Source organism: Oncorhynchus mykiss, chromosome 6 (assembly GCF_057628025.1).
Source record: "Oncorhynchus mykiss isolate SJ-2025 chromosome 6, ASM5762802v1, whole genome shotgun sequence".
Taxonomy (NCBI): Eukaryota; Metazoa; Chordata; class Actinopteri; order Salmoniformes; family Salmonidae; genus Oncorhynchus; species Oncorhynchus mykiss.
The window spans coordinates 66,757,955-66,775,079 of NC_143027.1; the positions used below are offsets into that span (position 1 = coordinate 66,757,955).

Below are 17,125 nucleotides of genomic sequence, written 5' to 3' on the forward strand. Positions count from 1 at the left end.
CAGTGCATTAGTTACAATAATATTCCATTTAAAGTACAGTAATTTGTTAGTTTTAGAGTTTTACAGTAACAAATTACTGTACTTTAAATGGAATATTATTGTAACTAATGCACTGATGTGGTCATATATAGTTGAAGTCGGAAGTTTACATACACCTTAGCCAAATACATTTAAACTCAGTTTTTCACAATTCCTGACGTTTTTCCATTGGCGTTTATCACCCCGTTTATCACCCCATGTTAGTTTTAGAGAAAAACTGATCTTGAGATTCAAAAAAATATCAATCATCAAACATGGGGTGATAAACGGGGTGATAAACGCCAATGGAAAAACGTCAGGAATTGTGAAAAACTGAGTTTAAATGTATTTGGCTAAGGTGTACAAAAAAAAACAGTTTTCCCTTGCCTGTAAATGTGTCCTTAAACCTTGAAAAACCAGATGGAACTTTGCTAGCTTCCTGGCTAAGAGGAAGGGTTAAGAGGACTGTAGAGTGAAACCAGGGATGCATAGTACAGCCATCACTCTATAACCTCATCCATTCACAGCAGCAGGTCCGACTACAGAGCTGAATGAGGTGGGGTGGGATATTCACTCTGGGCTTTTGTTCACCATGTTAACCGGGGACCTGTAGGAGTCCTTTACCCAGCCAAGCCGAACCATGCCACAGTGCCCTTATCAAGTACAGTGACTAAGAGTGTCTGACTGGCTGCTTCAAATTAAAAATGGAACTCGCCAAGGCCTCGGATCCTATCAGCATATCAACCTCCTACATCAAGCATCCGGGTGGCTGGAAGAATGATGACAGGGTATTGTCGTTTTACAGTGATGGTTTATACATACACATGTATATAAATATAAAGTCAAGAGAGAGAGGGAGAGAGAGAAAGCAAGAGAAAGGGAGAGAGAGAGGGAGAGTGGTGGGAAAGGAGAGAGAACGAGAACACATCAGTCAGGGATAAGACACATGATGAGAGGGCGTGCCTCAAATAGGTAAACAACTCAATCATGTGTGATAAGTGTGGGCTTTATCAGGGCTGGGCAAGGCCAGACTAAAGAGTCCCTGTGAAGCCCATGGCGAAATACTGGAACACATGGCTGCTGTTCCACAGGCCTCCACACACAGTGCTGCTCAGGTTAATGGTAGTCTGGCTGGTTCCTAGCCAGGCATTTATATTAACTCTATAAACCAGGCTAGGACCACTGAAACACAACGTACCCATGGACATGGAACGGATCTGGATGATCCCACCATGATACAACAGCAAAGACTATTGTATTCCCCATCAAAGAGTCCTATACAGCAGATGAGAGTGGTGGTTGTTTACCAGGAATGGAGGAAGGGAAATTATATCATTAGAGAGAGAGTGCAGCCTGGCTGTCTTTGTGCAGTGTGCTTTTACTTGGACTGCCTCCATCATTCATGGATGGGCCCATTTGTGTCTGTGTGATTTCAGGTGCTGTTACTCAGTGCGCTAAAACCTTCATGCCGCTAGAGCAAGATTGCCACTTTTATGAGAGAACATGTTGTTTTGAAATAAACGCTCGGCATCTGATACGTACCGCAGTGTCAAAGGGCGCAATGAATGTGAAGGGGCTTTTCAATAGGGCAGCAATCTAGCCGCATTTCCCATTCATACGCCTCCATTAAAAGAGATCCACACTGGAGTGTCTCTTCCAACAGCGTCTCCATTTTCCCTTCAATCACCCAGCGCCTGTCTCTTTTCCCCATTTCTAGAGACAGGTTTATCCTTGTTGAACACTCACCATGCAACACTTGACATTACATATCTATTATGGAATATCTATAAGGGAATAGCCTATGTAATTACATTGTGCCATGTATTTGAGTACAGGTGTTTTATAATAGAACCAATGTTACTTCTGTTTTCCAAGAAATACAAAATGGTGATTGCTAAAATGGAAGGCTAATTCCACCCTACAAAGGTTTCAGTAAGTCAACCACTTATTCACAATCACAGGGGAAATGTATTATGGCATATTCTTAAGAAAACAACAAGGAGAAGTTCAGAAACAAGACAGTCATAGGAAGAGCAGAAAGGAGATTGAGAATGTGACAGGGAGAAGAACATTCTGTTTATGTCTGCTGAGAGACTGAGCTCTTACACAATGAAATATGCACTGGCTATACCAAACATTAGGAACAACTTCCTAATATTGAGTTGCACCCCCCCTCTCTTGCAATCAGAACAGCCTCAATTCGTCGGGGCATTGCTCTACAAGTTGTCAAAAGCATTCCACAGGGATTCCCCCAGTCGTGTCAAATTGGCTGGATGTCCTTTGGGTGGTGGACCATTCTTGATACACACAGGAAACTTTTGAGTGTGAAAAACCCAGCAGCATTGCAGTTCTTGACACAAACCGGTGCGCCTGGCTCCTACTACCATGCCCTGTTCAAAGGCACTTAAATATTTTGACTTGCCCATTCACCCTCTGAATGCCACACAATCCATGTCTCAATTGTCTCAAGGCTTAAAAATCCTTTAACCTGTCTCCTCTCCTTCATCTACACTGAATGAATGAAGTGGATTTAACAAGTGACATCAATAAGGAATCATAGCTTTCACCTGGATTCACCTGATCAGTCTATGTCATGCACTTACACAGTATTAAGCTCTTGAAACTCATGTATGTTCAAACATTCATCAGACACCTTAACAAAGAGCATCACCGGCCTGAACACCCACTTGTAGCCAAGACACTCATTATTGTTCCATTCACATAACTAGAGGCCAGAGATACAATGCTGACTGACTGAGGGGATCGAATAACATGGCTTCTATACTGAAGAGAAATCTAATTAACTCAACAAATGAACTGATGGTATAACACTCTATTGAGCACTTCTGAAGTGCTCAATGGCTCTACTCATCTTACGAGGAGCTATATTCATATATTCATTAGCATGTTCATTTAAACTGCCGCTACTGCAGTAGTACAGGCACTGAGCCCCGCTAACGAAACACTAATTACAACCTCTTGCATAGTCAACACTATGAAAGAGGTATTGAGACTGACATATAATGTCATCCTGCCTAAATGAGTCACCAGAAGAGGCCATTTATGTGTCTTTGTACTGGCAAAGTGCTCAAAGACACATCCATATCACAAGGAAAACAAAAGCCATCGTGGTAAATAATGCTTTGGTCATTTATTTTTTAGAACACACCTCTTTGATACAACATTGTGCACGTAAGTAACTTGAAAACATGATGAACACCACTGAACCATTCACAGTTAATTAGGCCTACACCTTATTGGAATTGTGGGAGTCTAAATGCTGTATACATTGATATGCTGCATCACAATACTGCTGGTTAGGATACTGTGATATTATCTACTACATTGTTCGGGATAGAATTACAGCCCAAAACTATTTTGGGGTTTCAACAGGAAGTGTCTATTCAACAAGCCAAAGTAAACATCTGCTGTTTGTATTATGCAGTTACTAGGGTTTAGGATTTTATTTGTATACTTATTCTTTTTATTTTATTTAACCTTTATTTAACCAGGAAGGGCTCATTGAGATTTGAAATCTCTTTTTCAAGAGCATCCTGGCCAAGGTAGGCAGCACCAAGTCATTACACAATTACAGACAGACAACATTAAAAACTACAGGCAGTAAAAAAACATAGAATTCACAGGAGTATCACAAAATCCTAAAACAGCAAATTAAAAACATTGACAGGTCAGGGAATCAGCCTCAAAATCCTTCATCGATGATTTAAAAACACCAATCGGGACAAGTTCTGTTGCAAAAGCAGTAGCTACCCTTCCAGGGGTCCACACAAAAACACGAAACATGACATAATACAGAACATTAATAGACAACAGCTCAAGGACAGAACTACATACATTTTAATATACTTGCAAGCACAAAACCTAAGCAAACTGCAATCATACATTATTTTGAGTCTCGTTGGTCCATTCGTGCATTGATATTCGTATCAAGTGTGCTTATGAAATAGTTGAGAAACTTGGTGATCAAGACCTCCAAACACACAGTTTGAATCTAAAGCAAAGGTGGGCCTATTTCCGAAACAAAGTATCCTTTTGGAAGCCCAATGTCATGTCTTTCCGTTTCGGTCTCTCCCATTTCCCTTTAAATGCAGTTTTCTTTGCTTTCCCAAATGCCCTGAGTTTTTTTATTTCAGTCTGTGGATATATACAAGTGGCAATGGCAGGCCGCTCAGCTGTCCTGTACAGACCTCCAATAGAACTTCAAACCAAAGTTAAATCAGATTTTAAATTGCTTTTCTTTGGCTTTTTCAGAGAATGAAATGAAATGCTATTCCTGTTTGATGAGAGCACAAGAAGTGTGGAGGTATTTTCAGGGCTTTAAATCTCCTTTCCCAATTATGCCAGAATAGCTCCTCACTTCAGTTTAACACACAAATAAAAACAAGAGCAACAATTTCACTGACAGGGGCAAGGTGAAAGTAATGTGCCACATAAAATAATGAGCAATGTGACTCTGTGACAGATTTTAAAAAACAGGGCAACTAAACTGTGAATGAACAATTGCTGGTCTCGTTAGAGAAAATGAGTGGGAAATGAATATAAAAAACACAGACCTAGTTATATTTGACATTGCTAATTTAGCCAATGACTAATACTAGTTTGCTTTGTCAATTAGTCTCAATTGCACTTTGCGATTTCACTTCATGAACACTTGGGAAATGTAATGAAAAAAACAAACACTGCAAATGCCATTTGTTATACATTGCTCTTGATGACCTGCAGCTGATATTCAGAACACGTGCGTTGGTGTGAATATTCAACATTTCATTGAGAATCTCATTATCATGCATGTGAATAATGAAAGAGCGGCATAATTAAACCAGCAGTTAAACGCTAATTCCTGATATAATTGCGATTGCAAAAAAACACATACGTACACACACAGAAAATCTTTCCAATTACACTGCGCCAATATACACAAAACAAAAGAATGTGAATCAGAAATGACCACGGCGCTCTAATTAACAGTGGCTGTAGCAGGATCCGAAGGCTGTAAGTACAGTATAGCCTAGCGAGTGACAGTCCAAGCCCGAGCCATGGGCACACACAGCACGGATACAGAGAAGCAAAGCCAATATTCCCACGGAAGAGTCTTCTGTCCTTCCCATACTGAGATCTGATCACTGCAATAGAGAATCCTGCACTGCCTGGAGTCAAGGTGACACACCCTGTGTGAGTGTGTATTTGAGCTGTATACCAGAAAGCCATCACACACTCACAGACACACACACACAGACACGCAGAGACACACACTCACAGACACACACACAGAGACACAGACACACACACTGCGGTGCCCGCACCATCTCTGAACTGTAAAATGCTTAGCTGCTACCAGGAAAGCAGAGAGGAGTAGGCAGCAGATGCCCCTGGGCTCAGTGGGAGGCGGGCACACTGGTCCTGTGTGTAATGGGGGGTTCTGTCCTGGCACACATACACACAGCCTCCCCAGCCGCCATCCAACCATCCGTGTGAGGGACACATACAAAGAGAGGAAAAGCCACCAAGGCGCCAGCAAGAAGACGAGGACAGAAAAATATGAAGGAGAAAAAAAAGAGAGGTCTGGGGGCCCTGAGGAGGAATGTTTTTCTCAAAAACAGCGCGACCGTCCAAAGTTTGTCTCTCTCCGCCAAACTCCACACTATACTGTAATGCAGAAATGGGCGTGTTTTTCTCCAACGCATGTCATCTGTGGCTTTCTGTCTCTTCAACAATGTGGTATTGTCACTTCAGACATTAGCCACAGATCAAGTATGCAAAACAGGACGGTGATTACAATAACCCGGGGTGAGGAAAAAAACAGAGACAGAAGCCTGAGGAGGAAAGGCTCAAATAAAACAAAACTGTTGGGTTCGGATCAGACAACATGGATAACTCTGTTTTTTCTCCTAGTTCTGGTCCGGGTTGTAGCAGCGCTGAGGTGAGGAGGACTTGGCTGGGCTGGGTTGACATGTTGCAGCCTCGGGTACTGGAGGCTGTGTGGAGGGAGCCCACACATATGCCTACAGATGCAGCCTGTCTCTCCCTCTCCTCTCCTCTCCATCCCGGCGGATGCTGTTCTGCCTTCTTCAGACTGACTCCTGAGGAAACCCTCCAGATGAGGATTAGCTACCAGCTCCTGTGACGGGCAGAAATCTCCAAAAGCGGGCATCAAAGAAAAGCAAGAAGAGGCAGGACCATATTCTCTCGCAAAGACAAAACAAAAGTCAAAAAGCACAGGGGCTCCCCTTACCCGGCCCTGCATTAGTGTCCCTTAATTTATTATAGAAAATGTGCTTCTGCTACTGTTCCTTTGTAAAGGGGGTTTATGTGCCCCTCTCACCACGTCTTCCATCACACCAACCCTCCCCTCCCCTTCCTTAGCCTGCCTCCTTATCCCCCATCAGTCTGCCAGACAAGTTGTTTCCCACCCAGCCATGGTACACACAGCCACCAACCCTTTTGTGAGAATAGAGTGTGTGCTTGTTTGTATGGGTATGGTGTGTGTGAGACTGTGTGTGTCTGTGCCAGTCTGGAGAGGAGGGGAGAAGAGAGGGTGTAGAACAAAAATGATCCTCTCTGTAAGTTATGGGAACACTGAGACAGACGCAAGCGCTCATAAATTATACGCTTAATTTGCATATTCCTGGCGTAAGACATTATGCAAATAACAGGGCATTTGCATAATGGATTCCTCTTGTTGCCTCAGTTTTCTCATGCTCCTTTTTACTTAATAATGATGAAAAAAACGAAAGGTTGTGAAAGAGGAGAGAATAGCGTGATTCAGCCCTGTGGAGTGGTGTGCCAGCACCCCGTCTCACCATCCTATCGCAGCCTCCCCAAAACGCCAGCGCCAGACGGAGCCGCTGCGAGGGATCTCACTGCCCCACCAAAAGACAGAAAACAGGGAAAGAGTCAACACTAAGAACATCAGCAATTAAACAGCTTATGACCAGACCCATATCAAATCTAAACACAGGCAGGGAGAAAGAGGGAAATTATAGATTACAGCTAGCTTCTATCCTGAGGCACCTGGTAACCTGGTTATGTGTGTGTGTGTGTGTGTGTGTGTGTGTGTGTGTGTGTGTGTGTGTGTGTGTGTGTGTGTGTGTGTGTGTGTGTGTGTGTGTGTGTGTGTGTGTGTGTGTGTGTGTGTGTGTGTGTGATTTATCTACACATTGCTGTGTCTTAATGAGTCTGTTCTACCTTGACTTTTAATGCGAGCAGCAGCTTGGTTAATTAACGGCACTTGGCAGACCCCTTTCAGAGGGAGGGGGGCATATTATTTAATAATTAAAACCTGCCGTCTCTCGTTTTTAACCTCATCAGTTCCGTTCGGAACGACCAGAAAAAATAAAAGACAGAAAACGGTGTGGCCAAGATAATTACCTAATCAAATATGACAGACATAGCTAATTCAGGCTAATTCTCAGCGAGGCTCCCCGAAACCGCTAATGACAAGAGAGAAAAGATAATTACCGCAAGGTACATAAGGAGCGCTATTAGAAAAATGACCAAAAACATGGCAATTTATTTACAACTTTGATTCGTTATCCATTTAATCCTAGAAGTTCTTTTAAAAAAATGGGAAAAAGCTAAACAGATGGTCATAGAAAAGAGTGGAAAGGCAAGACAGGACAGGAGAGTTGGTATCTGCTGGTGTGAAAGTGTGTTAGTTTAGAGACAGAAAGAGAGAAAGGGACGGAGAGGGTGGAGAGAGAGAGGGAGGGTGAAAAGGGGAGGAGAAGGGTAGATAGAAAAATGGGTGGGAGGTGGTTGCAGGAGGACTTTGATTATTTATAACAAAATGCCATTGCAACATCCTGCGGTGGGATCAGACAGCAAAACGTCAACTGCGATCAGCTATAGTCCAATAAGCAGCCTGAGATCCTTCCCAGCGTACAGTGGGGTAGGGGCACTGCTCACTCACGTCTATAACACTACACTACACCAGAGCTGCTGGCTGCAGGGCTGGCTATCTCTCTGCTCCTCTACTAGCGCCAGCCAACGTGGAGCCTAGCTAGGGCAAGGTAGAGGCACAGGCGGTGCCAGGCAGAAGGGGGCGCGGGCGCAGGGTGCGACACACAGCTAGCCAGCCTATGGGAGATGTAAAGAGCAATTCATCAGCTTTTAGAGTCAATTAACCCGTATGTTAATTAATGTCAAGCCTATAGAACAAAAGGGGGACTCGGGGGGTGCGGGGCTAAGAGAGTAGAACGAGGGGAGGGTAAGAGAGGGAGAGACAGAAGAGAGGGGGCGGGCGAGTGAGAGAAACAAGCAGCGAATGCAGATGATGGCAGAGAGAAGCTGGCACAGTGCCATCCATTCAGTGGTAGCGCCAGGGCGGACTCGCGTTCGCTCTCGGGGGTAGGTGGCTAGATGTAGACAGGGAGACAGAAGGACCCCCGCCTGATTTGGCAGCTAGTGCCATGCCAGGGGAGGGACTTTTTGGGGGGAGCGTGGGTGTTTTACAAATAGTAGAAGTTTGAGTGCGGATGCGGATGGGGTTCTGGAGACAAGGCTCAATGTCAAGTCAACGCCACCGCAGAGGAGAAGAGGAGAACATCTGCTGCCCCAGATTACAGAAGAAAGGAGCCTTGTGACGATGGGAAGAGAAGAGCGGTGCACCTGGAGGAATTTCAGGGGACACCTTGGGGGTTGGGATGGAGCGCTTGGCATAGCATGGTGGCAAGGAGTGGGGGGAGGAGGTATCGGTTTGAAAACAAAAAACAAAAGACGATAGGTGGCCCACAGCGCAGGATGCTAGGGGGATGGCGAAGGAGCCAGGGACAAGGGGAGATGAAGGAAATGGGCTCTGCCACAAGGGACTGGTGGGGTAAGTGGAAATTCGAGAACAACCAACACAGAGAAACTTTAAGCTTGTGGTGTTGTCCTAGAGACTACTGAGGGGTGGGACAAAAAGAAGCGCCCCTCACTCTCTCTCTCGCTCTTTCTCTCGCTCTCCCTTCTCAAGCACAACCCCCTGTGCCAGGCAACCAGCCAGGCAGCGTACGCCATGCCAACCTGCTCATCGACAGTCACGGCGCACCCTAGGAAAACACAGGAGATGAAAAGGCACCATGTCTTTTTCATATGGAAGGTGGCGTTTACGGATTTGCGGGAAAGTCACCACTTCTGAGGATGCCCGAGGAGCGCGGTGATTCGATACCCACGATCTTCGAGAGGTGTACCAGCGGGAACGCGGTGGCATCTGTCGCGGAAAAATGTAAGGGGGCGAGAGATGGTACACAACGATCAAGAGCAAATCAACACGATCGGGCATCCGTCGCGGGTCGCTTGGCAAAGATAAAGAAAGCCAAGTGCAAACAAAGACCATCTAGTGCTTCAAATGACTAATTAGAACAACAAAAGTTTGCTCTGTTAATTAGCGCGACGGACGGAATGAAAGGAAGGGGAAAGATAACAAACAAAACAAAGCGGGGGAAAACAAGACAAAACAAAAGCTCAAGCTGTTCTGTGGGGAGGGGAGGGTGTGAAGCTGGTGCCTGTTTTTGTGCCAACCCCGCCACCCCCCTCCTCCTCCTCTAACACACCATTTTCATCCAGCTCTCATCAATCCGGCCGGCAGCCACTGCGATGAGGAATGTCTACCATGGGCACTGCTGCCTGCCTCCATGCCGCAGACCCTGCCATTCTGCCAATCGCCTGCCTGCCTGCCAGCCACAAGAGGGGAGGGAGGAAGAAAGGACCTGAGGGACTGTGCCAACGTCTCAACAGCAGCTGTTTACAAAGACACACACACAAAAAGAAAAAAACTGCAAACATGAGGACGCATACTAATGAACCGCCAACACATTATAATCAGCGGACAGACAGGAATTAATTTACTTTTCTCTCTGCGTTCGTTTAAATAGTTTTTGTTTTTCGCGAGAGAAAAACTTATCGCGCATCATGGTTTCCTCCAGGTGTGTGGGATTTATGCGTGACAGGAACAACTTCTTGAAAAAAGAAAAAAAGAAAAGGCAAAAACAGAAAGCATGAAAATCTACTTCAGCAGCAAGCTAAGCTATGCCAGAGAGGCAGGCGTGTGTGTGTGTGTGTGTGTGTGTGTGTGTGTGTGAGATTTATCTACATTCACAGCAATCACCAGGGAGATGAATGGCTCAGGCTGTAGGCTCTATACAGCATCCACCAGTATGGGAACCAGACTGAGGCGAGGGGGATGCCACACAGACAACAGACATGCTGGAACTCAGTGGAGGGGGCAGGGGCACAGGAGGCAGGGGGACAGGAGCAGCAGTCCCGGCCACAGACACACACACTGGTGGGGTGGGGAGGGGAGGAGATACCCTACCCCAGCCGGCCTGCCTGCAGCTCCGCCAGGCGGGGGTAGGGGGGCCGTGGGAACACTTTGGTCACCCCCTCACCCACGCTTTTTAGTTTGCCCCCTCCTTGCCAACCAACCAAAGGAACTACAAAACTCCACCCTTTGTGTTTTTATTGGTGTAACGTGGAAGGGTAAACTATGAGGAACCGATGCAGAAGGGGTACCAACCGGTTCGGTTCACGGGTCTTGGTACTTACGGGGACCGGAAGAACGTTGCCGTGGTTCCCACGAGGTCCACTGGCATCAGGCACAGAGCCAAGGATCGGCGCCGCTGCAAACAGACAGGTTGGAGGGTTTCGTTAAGTTCACTAATTGCACCGGAATAATTACAACAATTAGCAAGGAAGAAATCAACATCAGCCATTGGCCATCACAAATGGATATCCCAAACTTTTTTTTCCCTCTTGCTGGATTTTTGTTGGACAACAGGGCACGGTTGTGGAATATGAATAATTGAAGAAGCCATCCAAAGGGAGGGATTATAAGATCTTTGTGCTTCATACATTGCCTTGGCATACACCACCAAGATGTCAGAGCCAGGCTGCCACCAGTAAGGATAGGCTGGTATGGATGGTGGCATCTTTTTGGGCATCTACGCCGCAGTCGCTTAAACCTGCGATCCAAATACACACAATTAACGGTTTAATTCGTAATTCTGTTGTGTTTTTTCCCGTAACCTTCACGGGCGGAACGCGTGTGGATATTATCATCTTTCGGAGCTAATGAGGTTTGGATGATCGGCCTTTTATTTAATTCCAAGGGGGATGTTAATTGCGCCACGTCTTCATTACACAAATGGATTACCAAAAAAAGAGAGCTCGCAGCAGAGCAGGAGAGAGAAAGGGGGGAAATTGAGAGAGAGGGAGAGATTGAGAAAGGGGGGATATTTTCCTTCCTTCTATAATAAGACAGCATTCAAATAATGCAACACTACTCGCAAACAAGCAGAGAAAAGCTCCTGCAATGCTTGGCAATGCTAGTCTCTTCAAGTGCTATCCTGGAAAACCTGGTCTCTGCCTCCTCTCCTTTCCTCTCTGCTCTCTACAGCTCCAGTCCTCAGCTCTGGGGACTTTGCCTTCACTTCTCTGGATGTGGATCTTACAAAACAGGAGTGAGAATATACCCTCCCTGGAATTTAATTTCTCTCAATTGGATATTATTAGTGTTCTCCTATAATTAGTATTGAGCTTTGTTCCAGTGGTGTCTGTCGTTGGCGCCGGGCGAAGCGGAATGGAGAAGAGACAACAGACACTGTGGCGGGCACAGGCTAATGTCCTCTGTGCTTAATCATCCTTCAGCAGAATGGTTTTATGCATATTTCATTTGCATATCATTAAATCGCTAAGGCACATTGGCAACTGGCAGCGGAGAGCGAGGGAGTGGAAATGGAGGAGCCCAAAGTGTAAAAAAAGGAAAGAGCGACTCATTATGCGATGGCAATCTTCAAAGCCGTGTGCCTGCTATTCCAGCAACCTGCCAATTGGTTTTAATTGAACGTTAATTAAAAAAGTGGGCGCGCTCAACCTTTCCAAGTCGGATTAATTGAGTGTCTTCCAATCTGCGCAGCAAGGACTCGTCATACATGCAGTATATGTGTGTGTGTGTATGTAAATTATGTGGATATCTATGGTTATAGTACATTATTACAGGACGACTTGAAAAAAAAATGTAATCCCTGTAATTACAGCACCTTTTAACGGAATGGATTTTTTTCCCCACTTTTTTTCGCAGACGATTTAGTGGAGAACAAATCGCAAATATGTATTCTGTGATCTCTGGATATCATTAATACAACAAAATCATGTTGACGAGGAAGCGGGCATTTTACTCTTAATTACATTTGACCTGCTGTAATGGTTTAACATTCTCTACTTGGGAAGGTGGCAGCTGCTGCTGGCAGCGGGCGGGCAGCGCCAGCGAGTCGGGTTGTGGGACCAGGGACCAGGGGAGCTGAAACCTGGTGACTCGGGGCACAGAGATAAGCAGGGAAATCGCTGGAGGCATTCTGTCGCAACCCTTCACCATGTCCTTGGGAAAAGACAAAACCAACCCAACTGCCCAAACATGCCCCCCGTCTGAAAAATAAATGTTGTGTAATTTATGCACAAATTAATATGCTTGCCTGGACTCTGATTGCCTGTATTAAATCATTACAGGCGATTAATCCATTGTTTCTGATTCCAGAATGTCCCCTCCTCCCACTCCCCCCCTCTGTCTGGTGCACTGTCCTTTTGTGATTGGACACAAGGGGTGCATTGTTGGCTCCCAAGATACACACACACACAATTAATTAAGGCGTACAGATTGTGGACCGTTTCTGTCTCCCCCCCACTGTCTGTTTCAGTTCAACATAAAACCAATCGTGGGACTTTGCTAAAGATGTTTATTTGTATTCATTTTTATTTCACACACTCTCCTGTCAATTTTCAGCATGATAATCTTTTTTTTTTAACTAATAATAAAATATATATATAGATTTTTTTAGCATAAATCCAGTTAAAGTTACAAAGAATGTTGAGGCCTTTAAACCCAAATAAAGGAGGATCTGATCGTCGCTGCGTTGTTTAATTCAAAAGAAACGTCGTAACTCCAGGTAAAATAAGCCCCGTGCAGAGAGAGCAGCACCCGCCTGGCTCGGCTAATTGTGGATGCCCATATTTCCAGACTTCCTGGTTAGGTCCGTCCCCTTGCGAGGCAAATCCCCTCAGGCCATATGCAGGAATATTCAAATGAAGCGAGCTTCACGCGCCGCACAATTAGCCATGTTTAGTAATTTGAGTAATGAGAGCCGGAGGGGTAGTGTGGGCTGAGGGGCGGTACGGCGGGGAGCAGGCTGGCAGGAGAAGCCCGGCGCAGCATAGCGGGTATCAGCCTGGCGCTCTGCAGCCGCAGCACATGCAGATGTCGCTGTAGTTCTTCCAAAAGCTTTCCACCAGCCAGCCAAGAGGGAGGGGAGGTAACGAGGTTCTCGTTTGGCATCACACACACCTCCGCCGTATGTTTTAAGGAGTCATGAGTGTGTGTGAGGGAGGAGTGTGTGGGAACGAGGCTGGCAGCTGGGGGCGGAGGAGTTAAGATGGGTGAGGGTGGGGCTGATGGGTAAGAGGTAGGGGATCCCTGTATGGAGGAATGTGGATATAAATAGTGATGAAACGTGGGCAAGGTAAAAACCGAACCGACAGGATGACTGTGTGCTACTGAGCGTGTCACATGGTGTAGGCATTATGCAGAGTGCTCATATTAATATGCATAAGGGGCCTCTTTATTATGCAGCAGGGCGCGGTGCGGCAAGGGGGTAATAGTGGTAGGCTGTGTAGAGCAGCCATTCTCTGGTTACAGTCTGGGAATGTTATCTTTCTCTGAACAAACATAGCCCTCACTTCCAAATGTGTAATTATCACGCATATCCATGGCGTTCCATCTGAAAAGAAAAGAAAACTCAAGTGGTGGTGATTTCTACCGCAGTGTCCGATTGACTGGCATTGACCTGCCCCCGCCCACCCATACCCTCCTCCTACAAACCCCCCCCCCCCCCTTACTAGTCCTTCCATTTCATAATTTGGGAGGCACACTGGAAACCCAGTGCATCTCAGTGCTAGAGGTGTCATTACAGACCCTGGTTTAATCCCGGGCTGTATCACAACTGGCCGTGATCGAGAGTCCCATAGGACGGCGCACAATTGGCCCAGTGTCGTCCGGGTTAGGGGAGGGTTTGGTGGGGGTAGGTCATCATTGTAAAATAAGAATTTGTTCTTAACTGACTTGCCTAGTAAAGGTTTTTTTTAAAAAGTGAGGTGGTAGGGTCCAGATTTCATGAGACTGGTTTCCCTGGCAAACAACATCAAACAAAACAAACCAAGCAGCCTCATGGGACCCCATGAAATATGTAACAATAACCCATGAGAAAGACTGACAGTCACACAGAAAAGCCTTCTTACACAGGGGGACGGCACATACAGCCTGGCACAACAAGCCAGTGTGGTCACCATGGTGGGTGCAGAATGATGGGGTAGTGCCAGTGGCTGGCAGGCAGGGTTTAAGGAGCTTTTAGTCATTCTACCCTCCAACACCACTTGACCTTGAGAGAGGAGGTCATCTTGCTGTAAAAGTACCTCCAGAGCAGAGCAGCCAGTCCCCCTATCCCAGAGCCCCTTGGTCATTAGTCACCTGCTGCAGCACAGAGAGGCCAGGCATGGCACAGTGCATGGGGACGGGGACAGAGACACTACAGCCTGGTTTCAGTGGTACGTACAGTGGGGCAAAAAAGTATTTAGTCAGCCACCAATTGTGCAAGTTCTCCCACTTAAAAAGATGAGAGAGGCCTGTAATTTTCATCATAGGTACACTTCAACTATGACAGACAAAATTAGAAAAAAAATCCAGAAAATCACATTGTAGGATTTTTAATGAATTTATTTGCAAATGATGGTGGAAAATAAGTATTTGGTCAATAACAAAAGTGTATCTCAATACTTTGTTATATACCCTTTGTTGGCAATGACAGAGGCAATGACGTTTTCTGTAAGTCTTCACAAGGTTTTCACACACTATTGCTGCTATTTTGGCCCATTCCTCCATGCAGATCTCCTCTAGAGCAGTGATGTTTTGGGGCTGTTGCTGGGCAACACAGACTTTCAACTCCCTCCAAAGATTTTCTATGGGGTTGAGATCTGGAGACTGGCTAGGCCACTCCAAGAACTTGAAATGCTTCTTACGAAGCCACTCCTTCGTTGCCCGGGCGGTGTGTTTGGGATCATTGTCATGCTGAAAGACCCAGCCACGTTTCATCTTCAATGCCCTTGCTGATGGAAGGAGGTTTTCACTCAAAATCTCACGATACATGGCCCCATTCATTCTTTCCTTTACACGGATCAGTCGTCCTGGTCCCTTTGCAGAAAAAGCCCCAAAGCATGATGTTTCCACCCCCATGCTTTACAGTAGGTATGGTATTCTTTGGATACAACTCAGCATTCTTTGTCCTCCAAACACGACGAGTTGAGTTTTTACCAAAAAGTTATATTTTGGTTTCATCTGACCATATGACATTCTCCCAATCTTCTTCTGGATCATCCAAATGCTCTCTAGCAAACTTCAGACGGGCCTGGACAAGTACTGGCTTAAGCAGGGGGACACGTCTGGCACTGCAGGATTTGAGTCCCTGGCGGCGTAGTGTGTTACTGATGGTAGGCTTTGTTACTTTGGTCCCAGCTCTCTGCAGGTCATTCACTAGGTCCCCCCGTGTGGTTCTGGGATTTTTGCTCACCGTTCTTGTGATCATTTTGACCCCACGGGGTTAGATCCTGCGTGGAGCCCCAGATCGAGGGAGATTATCAGTGGTCTTGTATGTCTTCCATTTCCTAATAATTGCTCCCACAGTTGATTTCTTCAAACCAAGCTGCTTACCTATTGCAGATTCAGTCTTCCCAGCCTGGTGCAGGTCTACAATTTTGTTTCTGGTGTCCTTTGACAGCTCTTTGGTCTTGGCCATAGTGGAGTTTGGAGTGTGACTGTTTGAGGTTGTGGACAGGTATCTTTTATACTGATAACAAGTTCAAATAGGTGCCATTAATACAGGTAATGAGTGGAGGACAGGCCTCTCTCATCTTTTTACGTGGGAGAACTTGCACAATTGGTGGCTGACTAAATACTTGTTTGCCCCACTGTATATACTGTACCAAACTTTAGATGAAAAGTCGAGAAGATTCTATCATTGGTAAATAACTTAGTTAGCAGATGGCCTGTGTTCACCTGGGATGTGGCCAAAGTGACCAGAGAGACATACTGCTGCCTGGTCACTTCAAATACGACTATCAGATGACCTAACCTATAATGAAGAGTAGTTTCCTCCTCCTCTACCAGATTTAATAAAGCCTAATAAATAATTTATTAATTAATTAAATAACTATTATATATGAGACATGGGTAGGCAGGCATAGTCCCTAAATAGCCTAGCTATCATGTGTTTAAATCCATCCAGTGCACTATTGTTCCATTGTGAATAGGGTTGACACACTGACACCTAAAGCACATTTCAGATGACCTGCACCGTGGGGCTCGTCACCATGTGTAGCCCAGACACCAGCCACAGAGGTTTACAGCCTCAAGGCCTCTACAGTAAACATACAGCTGCATGTATCTGTGCTACCATTAAAGAAGTGACAATGTGACTATATCCTCCCAGTGACTGATGACCATTCACAACCAGACAGGCCTTCTCAGGTATCAGGCTCTGTCCCAACACTGTTACTTCAGGACTCTCACTCTTCTTCAGGCTAACCTTGTTCAACACTGTTAATAATGGCTGTAGAGGTTGTTGGGATCAGTGGGCCTTAGCAGGGTAAAATGGTACATGGTCAGTCTACCTTACATCCAGGGGAGTCCCCCCACAACAACCCACAGCCTCTAGCCTCCTAGACCTGGATTTCCCAGAATACGTTGTGGGAATCATTGGGACAGAGTCACTGTGTCGCCATCTGTAATTCACTGCCATCTGTAATTCACAGGGGCTGAAAGAGAAATCGGTGGATATTAAAATAAGCAAATTAGCATGAGCATTAGACAGCAGGTAAGCATGCTTGATGTTATTGAGTGAGAGTGTCTGCACCTCAAATAGACTGATACACTCAGATGCTCTCCAGCACAACCCAAAGAGCCCTCGACAACCCTCCTCCACCATGCCTGTAGTGTTAATACACACAGCTAAACGGAACTCCTGGTTTACTAACCACTCTTCTCTTCTCCCTCATTTTCTCTCTGACT

The 17,125-nt window shown here is 45.7% G+C and overlaps 1 protein-coding gene across 1 annotated transcript in view; it reads right to left on the minus strand.

Annotated features, from left to right (window-relative positions):
* The window catches only part of LOC110526396 (uncharacterized), a 183,659-nt gene that overhangs the window by 104,427 nt on the left and 62,107 nt on the right, over positions 1 to 17,125 (minus strand). The window contains 4 exon segments of the mRNA XM_090239453.1: positions 6,840 to 6,899; positions 9,130 to 9,229; positions 9,580 to 9,692; positions 10,564 to 10,637. Of these exon segments, the coding sequence (XP_090095579.1) occupies positions 6,840 to 6,899; positions 9,130 to 9,229; positions 9,580 to 9,692; positions 10,564 to 10,637 (347 nt within the window).